Raw genomic sequence first — 24,176 nt, 5'->3', positions numbered from 1 at the left:
TGTACTCGCCTTCAGGTCATCCACGATCAGGATGAGTTTGTTTCCTCATCAGATTTGGAGAAATGTGTCATTGCGTCACTTGCTCACCAATGGTTCCATTGCAGTGAATGGGTGCCGTCAGAATAAGAGTCCTTGATCTGTGCAGATTTCTCTCCTGATTCAGACCAGACCACTTTTTAAATAAATAAATAATAAAATGAAATAAAATAAAATAAATAGATATTTTTATTTATTTATTTAACCATTTTCCCCAGCATCGATGCCTATTAATTTCACACTAAAAATAAATAAACTAAAAAAAAAATTATTCATTTAATTGCAATTAATAGCCATTGATGCTGCAAAAAATAAATATTTTTATTCATTTATTTAAATGCAATTAATAGCCATTGATACTGAAAAAAACAAACCAAAAATAAATAAATAATTCATAAATAAATAAACTAAAATGAATAAATATTTTTATTCTTTTAGCTAATTGCAATTAATAGCCATTGATGCTGCAAAAAACATTTATATTAATTTATTTCTTTGCAATTAATAGCCATTGATGCTGAAAAAACAAACTAAAATTAATAAATATTTTTATTCTTTTATTTAATTGTAATTAATAGCCATTGATGCTGAAAAATCTAACCAAAAATAAATAAATAAATAAATAAACAACAAACTAAAATGAATAAATATTTTTATTATTTTATTTTTAATTATTTGCAATTAATAGCCATTGATGCTGAAAAAAACCCAAACCAAAAATAAATAAATAAATAACTAAATAACAAATTAAAATAAATAAATATTTTTATTCTTTTATTCAATTGCAATTAATAGCCAGTGATGCTGAAAAAAAAAATACATAAATACATAATAAACTAAAATGAATAAATATTTTATTATTTTATTCAATTGCAATTAATAGCCATTGTTGTTGGAGGAAAAAAAAAATTAATTAATTAATTAATTAATTAATTAATTAAAAAATTAACTGAAATATATTGTAGTACTAAAATTAGACTATACTAAAACTATACTTAAACTACACTAATTTTTTTTTCCTTTTTAGTTTTGGCTTTGTTTTAGTTTGGTATCCACTTGATATTTACATTGCATTCAAAGTAAAGTTTTCCAGTTCATGCATTGCCTGGGACTCATTATTATGGATTATAGACTCAATGTAATTTAGTTTAAAATGTCTTTTGGTTTCTCAAGGTGTTAACGGATGGACTGGAGTGGTGTGGATTATTGTGATGTTTTTATCAGCTGTTTGGACTCTCACTCTAACGGCACCCATTCACTACAGTGGAACCATTGGTGAGACAGTGATGCAATGCCACATTTCCACAAATGTGATGAAGAAACAAACTCATCCTAATCTTGGATGGCCTGAGGATGAGCACATTTTCATTTCTGGCTGAAGTATTACACCCCAGGATGTTTTTCTTAGGATTATGTCTGTTCTAGAGTCACAAACATGCCGACAAAGCTTCAACACTCACATAACAGGCATTGTGGCATATGCATATAAAATTTATATTACAGTTACGCTGTCAATTTTTGCTCAATTTGATCTGCGAATTTCACTGGTCACACAAAGACAGTTTAAACATAAACTGACGCTCTCGTGTAGTTCATTCACAGATCAGATGTTCTGTGCTCAATGGACCTCAGTCACTCATCCAATGAAAAATGTCAAATGTCTTTCCAAAAAACACTTAAATGTATTTCAAGCATAAGCATCATCACACACATCAGCAAATCTGCACACGTTTGCATGCATGTGCTCATGCACACACATACAGTTTGCAAACTTCAGTAACTTTGTATATAATGCATTACAAAAGTAGTTTTAATGCATTAATTTTGCCTTGTAATGCACCTTATAATGCATTGTATGATACTTAATATACTTATGCATTCATGAAAAGATATAATGCATTACAATGCACATTATGAACACATTTATAATGCATTATACTTGAAGTCTTTAAGTGTTACGGAATCTTCCTCATGCTGTCTGACTTGTTAAAACTGATTTTGTATTTCCACACTATGCGTGAAATATGATACTTCACATACAAATATGCAAATACACACACAAGATGAAGAGGAGGTGTTTGTGTGACTCCAGGTTTAAAGTCAACATGAAATAACATTTGAAATCATTTTCTACGAACATTTCATGGACTTCAGAATGCAAGAAGATATTAAACAACTTTAAACAAAAACACAGAGTGGGACGGGTTTATTTATTTATTTATTTAACAAAATCTTTAATCTTTAAATAATTAAATTAGGGCTGTGAAATGATTAATTGTGATTAATCACATAAAAAATAAAGGTTTGAGTTTGCCTAATATATGTGTGTAATTATTACGTATATATAAATATAAACACATTCATGTATATATTTAAGAAATATTTACTAGTATATGTATTTATTATAAATTGTATATAATTTATAATTTAATATTTTTCATATCTCTCTTAAATATATACATTAATTTGTGGGTATTTATATATAGATACATGACAACTACACACAGTACACGCACATATAATAAGAAAAAAAAAATCAAACTTTTATTTTGTATGCAATTAATCACAATTAATTGGCCTAAATTAAAAGCCCTAAATTAAATATATATATATATATATATATATATATATATATTCTTTTTTTTTTTTTTTTTTTTTTTTTTTTTTTTTACTTTTTTTGTAATAAAATACATATCTTTTCTTGTTGAACTTGATGCAATACTTAGCATTTCTTTAATTATTTGTAAAATTTACTAGCAATTCCTGAGTTAAATTTGTTTTAAAATAAATCCCACATCAAATGTTTTTCAGTGTATTTCAGGGTTTCACACTACGGACGCTTATTTCCACCACAAAAGAAAAAATTGCAACTTTTTATCTTACAATTCAGATTTTTTTTCAGTATTAAGAGTTCATAGCAATTCTGACTTTTTGTCATAATTCAGAGTTTATATCTTACAATTTGGAACAAAAAATAAAAAAAGGTTATTGGGACTTTTAATCTTACAATTCTGTCTTATCTTTAATATTTATATCCTTAATCGATATTGAAATATTTAATCTGTGAGAAAAAAGTTTGAAATGTGAGTGAATTAAATATTTAAATATTTTAAATTGTTAAAATATTTAAAATTTAAATTAAAGATAAATATTAAAGATATAAACTCAAAAGAAAAAAAATGAGATTTAACTAAATTATTTTTTTATTCCGTAATAACCATCTATACCACACAATTTTGACAAATATCAAATTTTTTAAAATATAGTTTTTATATATTTTCTTTCTATGGAATGATGTGCATCTTATGCATCTACTTCCAAAAAAAAGAATAGAAACATGTATCAAAAACACACACAGAATTCGTTTGGCTTTCATGTTGACTTTGCTCACATGCAATGCGTGTGTTTTTCCACATGCATGCTGGACGCCCGTCACATACGGTACGATGCATACAGCAAACCAAAACATCATCATCATCATCATCATCATCATCATCATCATCTCTTACCGCAGCGGCTTCTCACTGAGCCGGTGCGCTTGAAACACAAACAAAAGCAAAAATTAAACCTAAACAAACCAGCGGGTGTGAAGAAAGAGTCGTCTCAGAGACGATCTGGCTGTGAGTGCGTCATGTGAGCGGGATAACCGGAAAAACCACCGCGCAAATGCCAAACCACCCCGAATCACAAACAGATCACAGCCTGTTAATATGTACTACACATTGATTAAACATTCATAAATCAGGCTAGAGATACTCAGAGACATGAAACATGTGCTGAATCTCCTGTCATATATGAACTCACGCCGATTACATCAAAGTCACATGTTTATCAAATGTCTCAGACTCAGACAAAACGCCAGAACTGTTACTGGTAACTAAAACTGAAACCAAAACTACATTAAAAAAACACAAGATATACAGAAGCAGCTAAAAAAAACACTACATAATCACAAAAATGTAAACTAGAATTGAAACAGTAAATATTAAAATAAAACCAAATCAAAATAATAACAGATACTATAATAGTATATAAATAATACTAAAATAACACTCCACGCAAAACTGGAAAACACCTTCCTGACCTAGTCAGATCTGATCTGTCTGGTTTCACAAAAGGATTCAATAAACATTTACATTTTATCATTTGACAGATGCTTTTATTCAAAGCATCTTGCAAATGAGTTTACTTGTTTGTCTAATTCAGTTTTTAGGCTGCTTTAAAAGAATAGAATTTTTTTCCATGGCACACAGGAACAATACAAACTGTAACGAATTTACTGTAAATGTCAGTCAGACGCTCTTCCCATTTTAGTAGACGATTCTTGACCACATTAACCAACAACTGCCAGTGTGGATCAGACTGTACAAACACAGATCTGGCTTTAAAAAAACAAATCAGTGATAAATGTTGTGTAGAGACCATACCAGACGAATGGAGACATGGAATGTTCTGTTAGGTGTTTATCTTACGCTTTTTAATTACTACATTCAAAGAACATTCAGAAGAAATATATATGTGACTGAACTTGAGAGAAATGCCACAAGGATGTGGTTTTGTGTTGTAAAATCAGTGTGAACTGGCTTTACTTGATGCTGCCACAAACTGGGCAAGCTGAAACATTACATTGTATCATTTTATGATTTTATTGAATGTTTTACTGGAATTTTACTTTGGAATGTTCTTTGAACATTCTGAAAAAAGCAGCAACATTTAAAAAATGTTGCACGAACAACAAAGTAAAGCATTTCAGACTTGCTGTACATTTATATATAGAATAAATTGTGCAAATGTTTCGAGTACATTAATAAAGACCAGACAATATTGGAAGAATGTTTGAACCTTGCCAGAACTTAGAACAGAACTTGCATTGTATCACCTTACAAGCACCGTTTCATTTTGTATCATTTTGCATACATTATTGGAATGTTACTTTTGAATGTTCACTGAATATTCTGAAACGTTCATGTAACATTTAAAAAATGTTACATGAACATTAACTAAAACGTTTCCCGGAAAAAAAACAATGAACAATGTATTAATGATAAAGTTTCAAGAACGTTATTAAAGACCAGATAATAATACTGGAAGAATGTTTATTAGTAACTTTGAGAGAACCTTGCCACAACGTTCTGTGAACATTCCAATTATACCGATGCATAAAGAATGTAGATAGATAGATAGATAGATAGATACTTGTGAGTACTTACGAATGTCCTCTGAACATTCAAAATATCCAGCTTTTTTAAAAAAAAAAAAAAAGTGGTTATCTGAATGTTGAGGGAACGTTACATTGTATCATTTTGCAAACATTATGAGAATGTTACAGTACATTTGAATGTTCTCTGAACATTCTGAAACAAGCAGCAACATTTAAAACATGTTACATGAACATCAAAGTAAAACATTTCAGACTTACTGTACGTTTCAACATTTCAAAAACGCTTTATGAACAAAGAATAAATAATGTTTTTGTGCAAATGTTTCGAGTACATTATTAAAGACCAGACAATATTGGAAGAATGTTTGAACCTTGCCAGAACTTAGAACAGAACTTGCATTGTATCACCTTACAAGCACCGTTTCATTTTGTATCATTTTGCACACATTATTGGAATGTTACTTTTGAATGTTCACTGAATATTCTGAAACATTCATGTAACATTTAAAAAATGTTACATGAACATTAACTAAAACGTTTCCTGGAAAAAAAAACAATGAACAATGTATTAATGATAAAGTTTCGAAAATGTTATTAAAGACCAGATAATAGTACTGGAAGAATGTTTATTAGTAACTTTGAGAGAACCTTGCCACAACGTTCTGTGAACATTCCTATTATGCTGATGCATAAAGAATGTAGATAGACAGATAGATAGATAAATAGATTCTTGTGAGCATCTAACTAAAAAAAAACTCTATGGACAATGTAGAAATAATGTTTTTGTGCTAATAACTTTTCACTAACATTTTCACTGAGGTATGAAAGTTCAAAATATACTGTTTTTTATATTTTAAAAGCATTTTTCCTTGGTTAGGCTGAATGTATCTGAATGTTGAGGGAACATTACATTGTATCATGTTACAAACATAACGGGAATGTTACTTTTGAAACAAGTAGCAACATTTAAAAAAATGTTACATGAACATCTAACAAACATTAAAAAAAAAAAACTCTTCGCTAACTTCAACTTTTCACTAACATTCTTATTAAAGTATGAACATTTTTTTTCTAAATGTTCTCTGAACATTCAAAATATCCTGTTTTTTAGGTTTTAAAAACAGTTTTTTCTTTGTTATCTGAATGTTGAGGGAACATTACATTGTATCATTTTGCAAACATTATTGGAATGTTACTTTTGAATGTTCCCTGAACATTCTGAAAAAAGTAGCAACATTTTAAAAATGTTACATGAACATCTAACTAAAAAAACTAATAATGTTTTTGAAATAATGAAATAATGTTTTTTGTGCTAATAACTTTTCACTAACATTCTTATTAAGGTATGAAAATGTTGTTTCTGAATGTTCTCTAGAAAATATTTTTCCTTCCCAGAACTTAGAACAGAACTTGCATTGTATCACCTTACAAGCACTGTTTCATTCTGTATCATTTTGCAAACATTATTGGAATGTTACTTTTTGTTAACGTTCACTGAATATTCTGAAACGTTCATGTAACATTTAAAAAATGTTACATGAACATTAACTAAAAACGTTTCCCGGAGGAAAAAAAAAACAGTGTATTAAAGACCAGTTAATAATACTGGAAGAATGTTTATTAGTAACTTTGAGAGAACCTTGCCACAACGTTCTGTGAACATACCTATTATGCTGATGCATAAAGAATGTAGACAGACAGATAGACAGATAGATAGATAGATAGATTTAGTGTACTAAATCTAGTGTTGATGTGAGTGTGAGGGATTGACGCACCGACCCGCAGGAACACCACCACACTGAACATTGACAGCAGTGTTGGAATCACCACGCCGAAGAACGTGTTGAGTTTGGGCGGCTGTTTAGCGGCGGATCTCCGTCGGACGGTCGCGGGGCTCCGGTGCTCGTCCTCATCTTTCCCGGTCCGAGTCTCCCGGTGGTCGCCGGACTCGTTGACGCTGGCGGAGAGCCGGTAATGCAGCAGCGGCGTCCGCTCAGACATGGTCGCCGTGATTGAAGCTTCCTATCCGGCTGCGATCACATGACAGCCTGTGTTTACAGCCGCCTCGAGTCATGTGACAGAGAGTCAATGCAGCCAATCCTCTGCGGCCTCAACTATAACACTTCTGTATACATATTGCATCACAAAATCACAGCAAAGAGTACAAATAAAAGGTTTATTATTTAAACACATCGTAGATGAAAATTAAAGACTCTTAAAATACAGACAAGAACACAACTATTCACACAATATTATTCATATTCCTTATGAAAGTTCTTTTCCCAAAAGACAAAATTTGAGAAATTAAGTTCTTGTAAAGTATGTTTTACTGAAACACGTGACTATTAGAAGATTTTACTTTTAGAATCTTTCAAGTAAATTCACTTTTTACCATCAGTTTCTTTTTGGCCTTTATTGTGATAGGAAAGATCATAGATGATAGGAAGCGAAGCGGGAGAAAGAAAGGGGGGCGGGACCGGGAAACGTCCTTGAGGTGGGATTCGAACTCGGGACGCCCGCACCGCAACAGCGCTGTATGTCCACAAGGCTATTGGCGTCGATAGCCATCAATTTTTTTTTTAATTGACACATTTTATGCTTAGATTGACAAATGCATTAAGATTTACAACAGTACAGTTTTATATTTGTTGCATTACACAAGGTGGCCTCATTAATTTTTATACAAACATGAATCCTTGCCATTTTATTATTAATAAAAAAATAAAGATCCAGCTAACAGGAAATGTTCTCAGAATGTTCTGGCAAATTTATGAACACATGTATTTCCAGTAACATTAATAGAATGTAGTTCCAAGTTATCTGGTTTTTCATAATGTTTTCAGAACATTAGCACAAAAACATTATTTATACATTTGTTGAAACATTTTAGTTGAACTTTTATTTGAATTTTTTTAAATGTTACTGCCTGAACATTCAAATGTTACAATGTTACGTTTCCAAATTGATCAAATGGATTGTTCCATGGAATGTGTTCAATAACATTCACATAACCAAGAAAAAACACTTTTAAAACATTAAAAAAAAAAAAAAACCCTGGACATTAGACAAAAGTTTTTAGAACATATTTTAGAATGTAAGAAAATATCTGAGATGTTTTAAAGAATTGCACTTAGGAATCTCCTTATTACTGTCTTAGTTTTTTTTTTTTTTAATTCTTGGGGGAAAAAAAGGATCTTAAGAATTTTGTAAATCCTGCACCTGGTTTTCCATTTCATCAGCAAATCCTTTCCTGTTCCAGTGTTTTTTTTTTTTTTTTGGTGTTTTTTTTTATCAAATCATTTTTTTCCACTTCTTGAATTTCTTTAATCGGCCTTAAGTTCATTTTAAGGAGACGTTCCAAGACAAAGGACGGATCCTTTGACCATCTGTAGTTTCCGTGTGTCAGAAGTTCATGTGTGTGTTGTGCACATGTGTGTGAGATCCTCCACCAGGAGCTCCATGGGACCACGCAGAAGCTTTCTGTAGAAACGAATGGTCAGAGTCAAACTGGTCGTTTTATGAGCCTCACAGTCCCGTTCTGGAGTCAGTGTGGAAATCTGTGTGTGGAGAAAGAGAGAGAAATTTTACTGTGACTCACAAACACATTCTCTGGTGACTTTCCAGTGACTTCCACTGCTTCTTCCCAGCTAATAAAAATAGGTGCCAAGAAGCTTCCCATTAGGTTTCAGAATGTTCTTTGAATGTGTCCAGTGTTTTGCAAACTTTTTGAAATAAATAAATAAATAAATAAGTAAATAAATAAATCTGATACAACAAATATAAAATACAGCAAAATCAGTAATATTGTGAAATATTTTTTAAAAAAAACTGCTTTCTAATTGAATATATTTTAAAATATAATTTATTGTTGTGATCAAAGCTGAATTTTTAGCATCATTACTCCAGTCAACATGATTCTTCAGTAATCATTCTAATATGCTAATTTGCTGTTCCAGAAATTTTTTATTATTATTATCAATATTTTAAACAGTTGAGTACATTGTTTCAGGGTTCTTTGATGAATAGAAAGAACCAAAGATCAGTATGTATCTGAAATAAACTGCTTTTATTAGACACTATACCATTTAAAAGCTTTTTCCTTTTTTGGGAAAGAAATTACAGAAATGAATACTTTTATATAGCAAGAATGTTTTAAATTGATCAAAAGTGACTGTTATTTATAAATGTAGACATTTATAATGTTACTAAAGATTTCTGTTTCAGATTCTATTCATCAAAAAAAAACTGGAAAAAATTCTACTCAGACATTTTTTAACATAATAATAATAATAATAATAATTATTATTATTATTATTAAAATAAAATAAATAATAATTATATTATTATTGTTATTGTTATTATTATTATTATTTTTTTTTTTTTTGAGCAGCAAATCAAAATATTAGAATGATTTCTGAAAAGTCATGTGACACTGAAGACAGGAGTAATAATGCTGAAAATTCAGCTTTAAAATCACAGGAATAAATAACATTTTAAAATATATTCAAATAGAAAACAGATATTTTAAATAGTAAAAAATATTTCAAAAGTTTACTGTTTTTGCTGTACTTTAGATCAAATAAATGCAGGCTTGGTGAGCAGAAAAGGCTTCTTTAAAAAAATTTAATTAAAAATTTAAATCTTACTGTTCAAAAACTTTTGACTGGTAATGTGTGTATAGCAGTAATAACAGACAGTGATAACAAAAAAGTAAGTAGAGGAAATAAACTTCAAAATAATTACATTAACATCCATTCAATCTCTTCGATCACGGTTACATCATCCATAATAACTGGTAACTGAGTACATTCTTACTTCATGGCCTTTGCTGTAAAATCCGATCATGTGCTTTATGACCTATGAAATGTTTAACTTCTTCATTCTTAAGAAACATTTCTCAGAGCTATTGTGGTTAGACTTTATGGAATAAGTCACGCATCCTGTATACACCCACACGAATCCAGCTACCGAACAGTATGCGAATATTTGATATATGTTCTCATAATGTTGAGAAAACATTCTTAGATCAACATTCTAGCAATCTAAATGAAGATGCGTCACTTGTGTTTTAAGAACATTGTTAGAACTGATCAAAATTGTTTTGTCTGATCAGTCTAGCACTCACCTGTCGCTCCAGACGGTCCACTATGAGCAGGTGGTTTCTCACACTGTGCTCCAGCGTCTTCAGTACGACCACCTGACAGGAAGCGGACAAACTTTCCTTCACGCTCCCCAGAGATCGAAGAAGAACGTCCAGAGAGTCGCGTACAAACGCCTGCTTCTGCTGGAACTGATGGGTGTGTGTCTCGAATGAGTAACTTCACACGAAACACAGTTATTTCTGTTAAAATCCAGAATAGAGGCATTCTTGCCAAGCTGTAGCACTTGAACATTGCTCTAATGTCAGCCTTTAGTTTTGAGGGATTCAAGTTGATAGATTACTGCAACAAATACTTATTTAGTATAATTGACATACTCCTAGTTTTTTATTTTGAATTTGTTTAGATATTTATATTATCTGTTTTTAGCTCAAATTTAGTTAAAGTTTGAGTCATTCTGTTGTGTTTTTGTCATTTTTATTAATTGTTAATATATATATATATTGTAGTTATTTTTCATGTTAAGATACACTAAATAAAATAGATAAATGATGATTTGGCAACTAGCTGAAATGAAATAAAATAAAAAAATAAAATAAAATAAATGTCTTTCAATTTAAAAAAAAAAAAAGAGAAGAAAAATAACATTTAAAATGGATCATTATTCTGGCAGTAACAGGTGTTGTATACATTAAAACAATTGTATGCATTAAAAACAAGAATGTATATTTGATTTTGGCATTGGTGGGGAAATAATGGCAGAATTACTGCTAGAAACAATTTAATAGTGGCTAGATATTGGAAGGGACATGAACAGTCCCGATCTGAATCAAATGATTCGCGATCTAAAGTCCCGATCTGAATCAAATGATTCGCGATCCGCATTCCAAAGTCCCGATCTGAATCAAATGATTCGCGATCTAAAGTCCCGATCTGAATCAAATGATTCGCGATCTAAAGTCCCGATCTGAATCAAATGATTCGCGATCTAAAGTCCCGATCTGAATCAAATGATTCGCGATCCGCATTCCAAAGTCCCGATCTGAATCAAATGATTCGCGATCTAAAGTCCCGATCTGAATCAAATGATTCGCGATCTAAAGTCCCGATCTGAATCAAATGATTCGCGATCCGCATTCCAAAGTCCCGATCTGAATCAAATGATTCGCGATCTAAAGTCCTGATCTGAATCAAATGATTCGCGATCTAAAGTCCCGATCTGAATCAAATGATTCACGATCCGCATTCCAAAGTCCCGATCTGAATCAAATGATTTGCGATCCGCAATCCAAAGTCCCGATCTGAATCAAATGATTCGCGATCCGCAATCCAAAGTCCCGATCTGAATCAAATGATTCACGATCTGCATTCCAAAGTCCCGATCTGAATCAAATGATTCACGATCCGCAATCCAAAGTCCCAATCTGAATCAAATGATTCGCGATCCGCATTCCAAAGTCCTGATCTGAATAAAATTATTTGCGATCTAAAGTCCCGATCGGAATCAAATGATTCGCGATCCGCATTACAAAGTCCCGATCTGAATAAAATTATTCGCGATCTAAAGTCCCGATCTGAATCAAATGATTCTCAATCTAAAGTCCCGATCTGAATCAAATGATTCACAATCCGCATTCCAAAGTCCCGATCTGAATCAAATGATTCGCGATCCGCAATCCAAAGTCCTGATCTGAATCAAATGATTCACGATCTGCATTCCAAAGTCCCGATCTGAATCAAATGATTCACGATCCGCAATCCAAAGTCCCAATCTGAATCAAATGATTCGCGATCCGAATTCCAAAGTCCCGATCTGAATAAAATTATTCGCGATCTAAAGTCCCGATCTGAATCAAATGATTCGCAATCTAAAGTCCCGATCTGAATCAAATGATTCGCGATCTGCATTCCAAAGTCCCGATCTGAATCAAATGATTCGCGATCCGCAATCCAAAGTCCCGGTCTGAATCAAATGATTTGCAATCTAAAGTCCCGACCTGAATCAAATGATTCGCGATCCGCAATCCAAAGTCCCGATCTGAATCAAATGATTCGCGATCTAAAGTCCCGATCTGAATCAAATGATGCGCGATATGTGAAGTTCCGATCTAAATCAAATGATTCGCAATCCGATAGGAGCGCTTTGCTCCAACAGTGAATCATTTTGCGACCAAGTTTAACTGATTCGAAGTTTAGAAAAGCTCTGTTTCATCCATTGCTACATGCTTTTTAAAATCATTAGAAGCGATGATCAGCTTGAACCGAATGATTGAACGACTCACGAGTTTAAGTTTGAATCAATCGGAGCGATTCCAGCATAAATGACTCACTCAATTGAATCGGTATGTCTGTTCCTCCGATTTTCGCGACTTCAGTCATGTTTAAACCACACTGTCAGTAATACTACTGGCTTAGCACGCTAGTTTTATGACGTTAACTGAAATAAGTGAAAAAGTATTATGTTTACAAATAAAATATCCATATTTCCAAGACAAATCTACTCCATATTGAGGTGAGGTAACCAGTTTACTGCTAACTAGTGAAACACTGCATTAATATGACGAGCTGCAGCTCAAAATACATGTTAGATGGAAACATTTTGCATTATGATGGAGTTTGTAGCTTAATTCACTATGCACTGCAGTCCAGTTTAATAGGAAATCAGTCGAAAGCCTCCAAATATCTCATACTATTGAAGTCAATCTTACATTAATCAGTATATAATAAATATTTGAGAAATTATTGTTTTATCTGATTGTATTTGTCTATTAACTTAATTTCAGTTAATGACCATGTTTTTCTAATGGTTTGAGTTTTTAATTTGTAAATAAAGGAGCTGTACTCACTGACGTCTGTTTCCACGCTGCCATGTTTATCCTGACACAGGGCCGCAGGACGGCTGACGGCAGCTGGTCTAAGCAGTGCGTCTGTAACAGCAAGGTTTTACTGTGTATCTGTACATGCTTTGACCGCCGCATATGTTACGTGTTCATGCGTGTACCATGAGCAGCTCCAGCGCCTCCGACACATCCATGCGTCTCCTCGCCTCTGGGTCACAGATGAAGTCGATGGGTCTGGTCTGGCCAAACTGCAGCTGGAGCAGGAGGAGCAGGACACCTGCAGGATCATTTTTTATATACTATTATAGCTTTACTTGTGTAACAGGATCAAGGATGAGAAGGATGAGTTTAATGCACAAAAGCACAGACTAACAAAAACACAATGACTACTAAGCGAATAACTTGAGATATGTTTTTTACGTGCCGCCAAGAAGGACACGATAGTCAAAGCTCAATTACTCCACCAGAACTTCCCCGAAACACCTGCATCGAGCCATGTGCGTCACATGCGGGTTTGATGGTTGAGAATTTCCTTTTTTTATATTCAGAAGCACGTTTTTCATGGGAACAGATTTGTGTCATTGCATCACTTGCTCACCAACGGATCCTCTGCAGTGAATGGGTGCCGTCAAAATTAGAGTTCACACAGCTGATAAAAACATCACAGTAATCCACAAGTAATCCACACCACTCCAGTCCATCAGTTCACATCTTGAGAAGACAAAAGTTTATAATCCATAATAACGCTTTCTCCAGTAAAAAAAAAAAAGGTCTGGTCTGAATCAGGAGAGAAATCTGCACAGATCAAAACAGCTCTAAACAAATATGTGGCTGGATTTTAATGTGACAGACAACAGAAGATTCACTTTTTCACTAGAGGAAGCGTCATTATGGATTATTGTGATGTTTTTATCAACTGTTTGGACTCTCATTCTGACGGCACCCATTCGCTGCAGAGGGTCCTTTGGTGAGAAAGTGATGGAATGACACATTTCTCCAAAACTCATCTATATTTTGAATGGCCCAAGAGTGTGTTTTCATTTAAGTTCTGCCATTTCACTTTATTTTATTGATTTTGTTCTCCCTATGGAAGAAGTATTGCAAATATCTTGAGGGCAAACGGATCCTGGTGCCATGATTTTGCACATCCATGATGAAACAGATAAAGTTTCTACAAGTTTTCTGCCTCGACATGTCCTGATATCCTGAGCGGAAAACAACCCTTTCATAGTTTGACAGCAAATGCACAATGTGGCACTGAATAAATTACTTCCTTCTCGTAACGTGCAAATGCTCTTGCATTGTTGCTAGTGAGTTACTGCATATGCAAACACACACACACACACACACACACACAGCAAATAAATTAATCATGCAAAAGGTTAATGCACAAAATCTAGGAAAGCTCAAGACGACCCTGAGTTTGAAAAGTACATTATAATACAGCAAAGAATCAGAGATCAAAGAGTCACCAACCAACCAACCTGTTAGGACTTAACCAGCTCTAATCTGCCTGTCATCTGCCACATTTTTATGCTCGTATTACTGCTGTTAAACATTTGCATTTTGCAAATGTCAAGCTTTTCTTGTTGTGATTATAACATTATTTAACAGGTGCAAAATACTTCTTACAACATTTCACTAATATTATGTGCACCCAAAATGTAATGTTATTTAAATGTTCTTTTAATATTCTTAAATCTGTAGGGACCATTCACACAGAATGCGTCTTTTTGTTTTAGAAACGTGAGATGCAGCACTCAGGAACCATTTTAAAAAAAGCACAGTGCAGAACACCTGCTGGTAAATAAAACAGTTGCTATGCTAATTTACTACTGTAAACAAAAGCTTGTGAAGCTTGCCCTGCCTCCAGGGTATTCTGATTGATCTACTGTTTTGGAACTGACATGAACGGCGCTACGTGTAACAGTTGAAATTCTTCTGAAATTCATGCCGTCATGTGCAAGATGCTGCAAACGATGCGAAACACAACCGTCATGCACGCCTGTCCAGTGCGTATTTGCAAAGAAAATCAACAGAAAATCTGCACATTAGAATGAAAAAAAAATGCATTTTGTGTGAACAGCCCTTCTGTGTGTGAAAAAACTTTTCTTATTCTACTAACCAACACCAATATATACAAAATATTCAGTTTACTTGTCATGATTATTTAAAGGTTACAAAAATTCAAATTAAGTATAAATAACATCATAAGGACATTTTGAGAATGTTGTTCTAAAAACATTTTCTCTCAACATTATGAGACTGTTTATCAAATAACTTATAAAACATTCCATAAACATTACTTTGCATTTTGTAAAAATGTTGTATTGTAACATTTATATAACTTTTAAAAAATCATTCTCTCCATTTTATCAACAAACATTCTTCCAATAACGTTATATTTGGTCTGTAACAACATTCACAAAGCAGTAACACAAAAATTATAAAGTATTTTATTTTATGAAACATTTTAGTTGGCCATGTCTATAACATTTTTCTAACGTTACATTTCTTAACGTTTTCTCATTTCGGAACATTTAGAGAACATTCAAAAGTAACATTCCTATAGTATGTGCAAAATTATAAAACAGAATCTTCCCTATAAAAAAACTGTCCGTTTTGAATGTTCAGAGAACATTCATAAACTAGATGAGTGAAGTTTGTAGATAAACTTTGAAGCTGGCTTGAGAAAGCCTTAATAAGTGTAAAAAGCTTAAAGTTTAAATTTAAATGTTGAAACGGAAGTTTGGGACAGAGCGGTAACACGCATGTTTCTAGCGTGAATCAACATGTTGCTACCATGATTTAGAATAGTTTAACCATGTTGCTAGCATAAATTAGCCTGTTGCTAGCATGATTTAATGTGAATTACCATGCCACTAGCATGATTTAATAGGAATTAGTATGTCGTTAGCGTGAGTTAGCATGTCGCTACCATGATTAGCAAGTTACCGTGTTTCTAGTTAGCATGCTAGCATAGCAACATGTTTCTAACATGATTAACAACTTACTAGCATTTTGCTAGCAAGATTAACATGTTTCTAGAATGTTGTTACCATGTTTCCACCATGATTACCATGTTACTAGCATGTTTCTGACATGATTAGCATGTTGTTAGCATATTGCTAACATGTTTCTAACATGTTTACCATGTTACTAGCATGTTGTTAGCATGAGTACCATGTTACTAGCATGTTGTTAACATGTTTTTAGCATGATCAGCATATTGCTAACATGTTTCTAGCATGATTAGTAAGTTACTAGCATGTTACTAACATGATTAGCATGATTAACATGTTACAAGCATGTTTTAACAAGATTAGCACGTTTCTAGCATGTTGTTAACATGTTTCTAGCATAATTAGCAAGTTACTGGCATGTTGGTAACATGATTAGCATGTTGTTAACATGTTTCTAGCATATTTAGCAAGTTACTAACATGTTTTTAACATGATTAGAACGTTGCTAACATGTTTCTAGCATGATTAGCAAGTTACTAGCATGTTTTCAGCATGATTAGCACGTTGCTAACATGTTTCTAGCATAAATAGCAAGTTACTAGCATGTTTTTAGCATGATTAGCACGTTGCTAACATGTTTCTAGCATGATTAGCATGTTGGTAACATGTTTCTAGCATGATTAGCAAGTTACTACCATGTTTTAGCATGATTATCATGTTGCTAACATGTTTCTAGCATGATTAGCAAGTTACTAGAATCTTTTTAACATGATTAGCACGTTGTTAACATTTTCAAGCATAATCAGCAAGTTACTAGCATGTTGTTAGCATGAGTAGCATGTTACTAGCATGTTGTTAACATGTTTTTAGCATGATCAGCATGTTGCTAACATGTTTCTAGCATGATTCGTAAGTTACTAGCATGTTACTAGCATGATTAGCATGATTAACATGTTGCAAGCATGTTTTAACACGATTAACACGTTTCTAGCATGTTGTTAACATGTTTCTAGCATAATTACCAAGTTACTGGCATGTTGGTAACATGTTTCTAGCACGATTAGCAAGTTACTAGCATGTTTTCAGCATGATTAGCATGTTGCTAACATGTTTCTAGCATGATTAACATGTTGGTAAAATGTTTCTAGCATGATTAGCACGTTGCGAGCATGTTTTCAGCATCATTAGCATGTTTCTAACATGTTTCTAGCATGATTAGCATGTTGGTAACATGTTTCTAGCATGATTAGCAAGTTACTAGCATGTTTTTACCATGATTAACATGTTACTAACATGTTTCTAGCGTAATTAGCAAGTTACTAGCATGTTTTAACATGATTAGAACGTTGCTAACATGTTTCTAGCATAATTAGCAAGTTACTAGCATGTTTTCAGCATGATTAGCACGTTGCTAACATGTTTCTAGCATAAATAGCAAGTTACTAGCATGTTTTTAGCATTATTAGCACGTTGCTAACATGTTTCTAGCATGATTAGCATGTTGGTAACATGTTTCTAGTATGATTAGCAAGTAACTACCATGTTTTAGCATGATTATCATGTTGCTAGCATGTTTCTAGCATGATTAGCAAGTTACTAGAATCTTTTTAACATGATTAGCACGTTGTTAACATGTTTCTAGCATGATTAGCAAGTTACTAGCATGTTTTTAGCATGATTAGCATGTTGTTAACATTTTCTAGCATAATCAGCAAGTTACTAGCATGTTTGTAGCATGAGTAGCATGTTACTAGCATGTTGTTAACATGTTTTTAGCATGATCAGCATGTTGCTAACATGTTTCTAGCATGATTTGTAAGTTACTAGCATGTTACTAACATGATTAGCATGATTAACATGTTACACGCATGTTTTAACAAGATTAGCACGTTTCTAGCATGTTGTTAACATGTTTCTAGCATAATTAGCAAGTTACTGGCATGTTGGTAACATGATTAGCATGTTGTTAACATGTTTCTAGCATATTTAGCAAGTTACTAGCATGTTTTTAACATGATTAGAACGTTGCTAACATGTTTCTAGCATGATTAGCAAGTTACTAGCATGTTTTCAGCATGATTAGCACGTTGCTAACATGTTTCTAGCATAAATAGCAAGTTACTAGCATGTTTTTAGCATGATTAGAACGTTGCTAACATGTTTCTAACATGATTAACATGTTGGTAACATGTTTCTAGCATGATTAGCAAGTTACTACCATGTTTTAGCATGATTATCATGTTGCTAACATGTTTCTAGCATGATTAGCAAATTACTAGAATCTTTTTAACATGATTAGCACGTTGTTAACATGTTTCTAGCATGATTAGCAAGTTACTAGCATGTTTTCAGCATGATTAGCATGTTGTTAACATTTTCTAGCATAATCAGCAAGTTACTAGCATGTTTGTAGCATGAGTAGCATGTTACTAGCATGTTGTTAACATGTTTCTAGCATGATTCGTAAGTTACTAGCACGTTACTAACATGATTAGCATGATTAACATGTTACAAGCATTAGCACGTTTCTAGCATGTTGTTAACATGTTTCTAGCATAATTAGCAAGTTACTGGCATGTTGGTAACATGATTAGAACGTTGCTAACATGTTTCTAGCATGATTAGCAAGTTACTAGCATGTTTTCAGCATGATTAGCACGTTGCTAACATGTTTCTAGCATAAATAACAAGTTACTAGCATGTTTTTAGCATGATTAGCACGTTGTTAACATGTTTCTAGCATGATTAGCATGTTGGTAACATGTTTCTAGCATGATTAGCAAGTTACTACCATGTTTTAGCATGATTATCATGTTGCTAACATGTTTTTAGCATGATTAGCAAGTTACTAGAATCTTTTTAACATGATTAGCACGTTGTTAATATTTTCTAGCATAATCAGCAAGTTACTAGCATGTTGTTAGCATGATTAACAAGTTACTACCATGTTTTAGCATGATTATCATGTTGCTAACATGTTTCTAGCATGATTAGCAAGTTACTAGAATCTTTTTAACATGATTAGCACGTTGCTAACATGTTTCTAGCATGATTAGCAAATTACTAGCATGTTTTCAGCATGATTAGCATGTTGTTAACATTTTCTAGCATAATCAGCAAGTTACTAGCATGTTGTTAGCATGAGTAGCATGTTACTAGCATGTTGTTAACATGTTTTTAGCATGATCAACATGTTGCTAACATGTTTCTAGCATGATTCGTAAGTTACTAGCATGTTACTAGCATGATTAGCATGATTAACATGTTGCAAGCATGTTTGAACACGATTAGCATGTTTCTAGCATTTTGTTAACATGTTTCTAGCATAATTACCAAGTTACTGGCATGTTGGTAACATGTTTCTAGCATGATTAGCAAGTTACTAGCATGTTTTCAGCATGATTAGCATGTTGCTAACATGTTTCTAGCATGATTAACATGTTGGTGACATGTTTCTAGCATGATTAGCACGTTGCTAGCATGTTTTCAGCATCATTAGCATGTTTCTAACATGTTTCTAGCATGATTAGCATGTTGGTAACATGTTTCTAGCATGATTAGCAAGTTACTACCATGTTTTAGCATGATTATCATGTTGCTAACATGTTTCTAGCATGATTAGCAAGTTACTAGAATCTTTTTAACATGATTAGCACGTTGCTAACATGTTTCTAGCATGATTAGCATGTTGGTAACATGTTTCTAGTATGATTAGCAAGTTACTACCATGTTTTAGCATGATTATCATGTTGCTAACATGTTTCTAGCATGATTAGCAAATTACTAGAATCTTTTTAACATGATTAGCACGTTGTTAACATGTTTCTAGCATGATTAGCAAGTTACTAGCATGTTTTCAGCATGATTAGCATGTTGTTAACATTTTCTAGCATAATCAGCAAGTTACTAGCATGTTTGTAGCATGAGTAGCATGTTGTTAACATGTTTTTAGCATGATCAGCATGTTGCTAACATGTTTCTAGCATGATTCGTAAGTTACTAGCATGTTACTAACATGATTAGCATGATTAACATGTTACAAGCAATAGCACGTTTCTAGCATGTTGTTAACATGTTTCTAGCATAATTAGCAAGTTACTGGCATGTTGGTAACATGATTAGAACGTTGCTAACATGTTTCTAGCATGATTAGCAAGTCACTAGCATGTTTTCAGCATGATTAGCACGTTGCTAACATGTTTCTAGCATAAATAGCAAGTTACTAGCATGTTTTTAGCATGATTAGCACGTTGCTAACATGTTTCTAGCATGATTAGCATGTTGGTAACATGTTTCTAGCATGATTAGCAAGTTACTACCATGTTTTAGCATGATTATCATGTTGCTAACATGTTTCTAGCATGATTAGCAAGTTACTAGAATCTTTTTAACATGATTAGCACGTTATTAACATTTTCTAGCATAATCAGCAAGTTACTAGCATGTTGTTAGCATGATTAACAAGTTACTACCATGTTTTAGCATGATTATCATGTTGCTAACATGTTTCTAGCATGATTAGCAAGTTACTAGAATCTTTTTAACATGATTAGCACGTTGCTAACATGTTTCTAGCATGATTAGCAAATTACTAGCATGTTTTCAGCATGATTAGCATGTTGTTAACATTTTCTAGCATAATCAGCAAGTTACTAGCATGTTGTTAGCATGAGTAGCATGTTACTAGCATGTTGTTAACATGTTTTTAGCATGATCAACATGTTGCTAACATGTTTCTAGCATGATTCGTAAGTTACTAGCATGTTACTAGCATGATTAGCATGATTAACGTTGCAAGCATGTTTGAACACGATTAGCATGTTTCTAGCATTTTGTTAACATGTTTCTAGCATAATTACCAAGTTACTGGCATGTTGGTAACATGTTTCTAGCATGATTAGCAAGTTACTAACATGTTTTCAGCATGATTAGCATGTTGCTAACATGTTTCTAGCATGATTAACATGTTGGTGACATGTTTCTAGCATGATTAGCAAGTTACTAGCATGTTTTTAGCATGATTAACATGTTACTAACATGTTTCTAGCGTACTTAGCAAGTTACTAGCATGTTTTTAACATGATTAGAACGTTGCTAACATGTTTCTAGCATAATTAGCAAGTTACTAGCATGTTTTCAGCATGATTAGCACATTGCTAACATGTTTCTAGCATAATTAGCAAGTTACTAGCATGTTTTCAGCATGATTAGCACGTTACTAACATGTTTCTAGCGTAATTAGCAAGTTACTAGCATGATTCTAGCATGATTAACATTACAAGCATGTTGATAGCATGTTTTAACATAATTAGCATGTTTCTAGCATGTTGCTAACATGTTTCTAGTGGGTTGTTAGTATGTTTTAACATTATTTAACATGTTGCTAACATAAATGAAAAATTCAGCTAAAACCAAGTAAAACCAGCTGATTTCGTATTTAAAAAAAGCTATTAAAACCAGCTAAAACCGACCTAGGCTGTTTGTCTAGTTATGTATAAGCTGAAAGTAGCTGGTTTAAGTTGGTTGCTCTTTTAGCAGGTCTCCCATCTTAAAGAGCTACGGCCAGCCTGAGCAGCTAAAAAGTGGCCATAAGCCACATTGTATACAAGTTCTCACACCCTCAATGAAAGTCTATAAGATTTTAGGTGGTTTTGATAATGTGGTTTTTGAAAACCATCAGCCGGATCAGTTAGAAAAGACAGAGCAACTAACTTCAGACCAGTCTGAAGGTCTGACCCGAGTTTGGTGGTTGTAGCTTTAAAGCTCTAGGAGGAGATACTGACTAAATTCTGGCATTCATTATGAAACACCAAACAATAATTAAATATTCACTTTATATTCCAAAACAAATATTAGAATTTGAAGGCCAGAATTCACAGCGTTTGTCAGACTATCTGAACTAGATGTTTTAAGCCCACATACAAAAGCACTGACCGAGAAAGCCCAAATCTGACGGGTCTCGCGCGTGTGAAAACTAGCCCCGCTCTGCTCCGCATAAGAATTCAGTGCGAGTTCAGAGCAGCGGTCTGTGTTAAACTTTGTCTCTGTGTTAAATGCGTGATCGCGCTCTTACCCACGCAGTCTGTAGAGTTTGCGCACATGTCTGTCGCCGTCACGCACCCGTGCGTCATCTGCGTGAGATCCGCTCCGGTGAGTCCGACTGTCCTGGTCCGCTCTCCGAGGCGCAAACACACGCTCTGCAGGTACATGCATGATATTTGCGCTTTCATCAGAGTTTAGAGCGTCACTGCCAGTTTGGAAAGCAAAGGATGAAAAAAAGTGCACTAAGGAAAGTTTCCAAGTCATTAATCAGCGCGGTGTGAAAGAAACACCTTCTGTTCCAATTAACTGTATGGGCAAGTGCCCAGGGGCACCACGTCCAGGGGGCAATATTTGCTGAAAGTTTCAGTGGATGCGCGATCTGTCGCCAGATTCACACAAACTACGCCTATATATCACCCAGATTATTTTTGTCTTGTCCTTGTTATCACTGAGAAAACCCAATTCTAAGATAAAAGCTTACTTTACGATGATCAGTGAATTAGGTGGACCAACCAATCACTAAGCAAAGAAGAATTAAATATCTAGCCGAGAAAATTAATGTTTTCAAAATTTGTAACTTTTATAAAGCCATTCTTTTTTCTGAAAGTGTGCATTATCTTTTATTATCTTATAAAGTCACTTAGAATAATAAGACATTTAGGCTGTTATCACACAAATAAAATCATTATCAACAAAATTCTCAATATAGAGGAAACACAAACACTGCATCTGAAATGGCATTTAGATGTATTTACCCACACTGTAAAAAATAATTTGCTGAGTTAACTTAAAATAATTTGCAACCTGGCTGCCTTAAAATTTTAAGTTCAGTCAACTCAAAAAAAGTTTATTCAACTTGAAATGTTAAGTTATACTAAGTGACAACTTAGATATTTGAGTTGAATCAACTTAAAATTTTAAGGCAGCTGGGTTACTTACCCATCTGTTAAGTTTAGCAAACACAAATATCTAAGTTGTTACTTAGTACAACTTAACATTTCAAGTTGACTAAACTTATTTGAGTTGACTGAACTTTTTGTTAAGGCAGCAGGGTAACAAATTATGTTAAGCTGACTCAACAAATTGTGTTTTTTATTTTTTACAGTGCACTGTTTAATGCAGGACATGAATGCATTTAACCTGTAGTTGCAAATGAATGAAAACAGTTTTAACACTCTAATCATAAAACGTTGAATGCTGGTATTTAAAATTATTTTTTAAAAATGAAAATGTCATTTAAATGTGGAATTACAACCGCCAGTAGGTGTCAGTAAGTCACAGTTAATAAGTGAGTCATTGCGATTGAACCAAATCATTTAAACGGTTGATTCATTCAGGAACGAAACACGGTCATGTTGTTTAGCAAAAAAAGGCTGTGTTTGGAATGATTTTTGTTGGTGAAATAGAGCAAAAATAAGCAATATGGTGTCTAAAACGTAAGTCTCTTAATATTCACTTCTAGTTTATTGAACTGTTGTATAAAATCAATATCTCATTTGTGATTTTTGCAAAACAAGAAAAAAAAATATTATTATTATATATTGATTAACTACACTGTAAAAAATAAAAAACAATTTGTTGAGTCTGCTTAAAATAATTTGTTACCCTGCTGCCTTAAAATTTTAAGTTCAGTCAGCTAAAATAAGTTTAGTCAACTTGAAATGTTAAGTTGTACTAAGTAACAACAACTAAGTAACAAATATTTGTGTTTGCTAAACTTAACAGATGGGTAAGTAACCCAGCTGCCTTAAAATTTTAAGTTGATTTAACTCAAATATCTAAGTTGTCACTCAACAAATTGTTTTTTACAGTGTATATGAAATGATATAAATATACATTTTCTGCCCCCATATCCTGAATTTTGGAAAAATGCATTTTATTATACTGAATTATGCAGTGAAAGAACGCACTCTAAATGAGCACAGTCAGTTTAGCTACACTGTAAAAAACAATTTGTTGAGTCAACTTAAAATAATTTGTAACCTGGCTGCTTTAAAATTTTAAGTTCAGTCAACTCAAAAAAAAGTTTATTCAA

The 24,176-nt window shown here is 33.2% G+C and overlaps 2 protein-coding genes across 4 annotated transcripts in view; both read right to left on the bottom strand.

Annotated features, from left to right (window-relative positions):
* The window catches only part of zgc:153039 (uncharacterized protein LOC767698 homolog), a 48,819-nt gene extending 41,357 nt beyond the window's left edge, over positions 1-7,462 (bottom strand). Inside the window, exon 1 of one of the 2 annotated variants that reach the window (XM_051129368.1) lies at positions 6,973-7,462. In XM_051129368.1, the coding sequence (XP_050985325.1) occupies positions 6,973-7,198 (226 nt within the window). In that variant the 5' untranslated portion in view covers positions 7,199-7,462. The remainder of the gene's footprint in view (positions 1-6,972) is intronic. The other variant, XM_051129369.1, reaches the window with a different exon arrangement.
* Positions 7,463-7,593: 131 nt separating this feature from the next.
* Positions 7,594-22,410, bottom strand: LOC127177230 (uncharacterized). 2 transcript variants are annotated; one of them, XM_051129373.1, is made up of 5 exons: positions 22,173-22,410; positions 13,298-13,413; positions 13,143-13,223; positions 10,323-10,515; positions 7,594-8,754 (listed from the first exon to the last, which is right to left on the bottom strand). In XM_051129373.1, exons 1-5 carry the CDS (start codon positions 22,327-22,329, stop codon positions 8,723-8,725), a joined length of 579 nt encoding a protein of 192 aa, XP_050985330.1. In that variant the 5' UTR covers positions 22,330-22,410; the 3' UTR covers positions 7,594-8,722. The 2 variants fall into 2 exon arrangements, with proteins under 2 accessions (XP_050985330.1, XP_050985328.1); XM_051129371.1 differs by having other exon boundaries at positions 10,323-10,487.
* Between the last annotated feature and the right edge of the window lie 1,766 nt (positions 22,411-24,176).

The sequence above is a fragment of the Labeo rohita genome, chromosome 15 (assembly GCF_022985175.1).
Source record: "Labeo rohita strain BAU-BD-2019 chromosome 15, IGBB_LRoh.1.0, whole genome shotgun sequence".
NCBI lineage: Eukaryota > Metazoa > Chordata > Actinopteri > Cypriniformes > Cyprinidae > Labeo > Labeo rohita.
The sequence above is the reverse complement of the archived record's forward strand: the minus strand, read 5'-3'. Positions and strand labels throughout refer to the sequence as shown.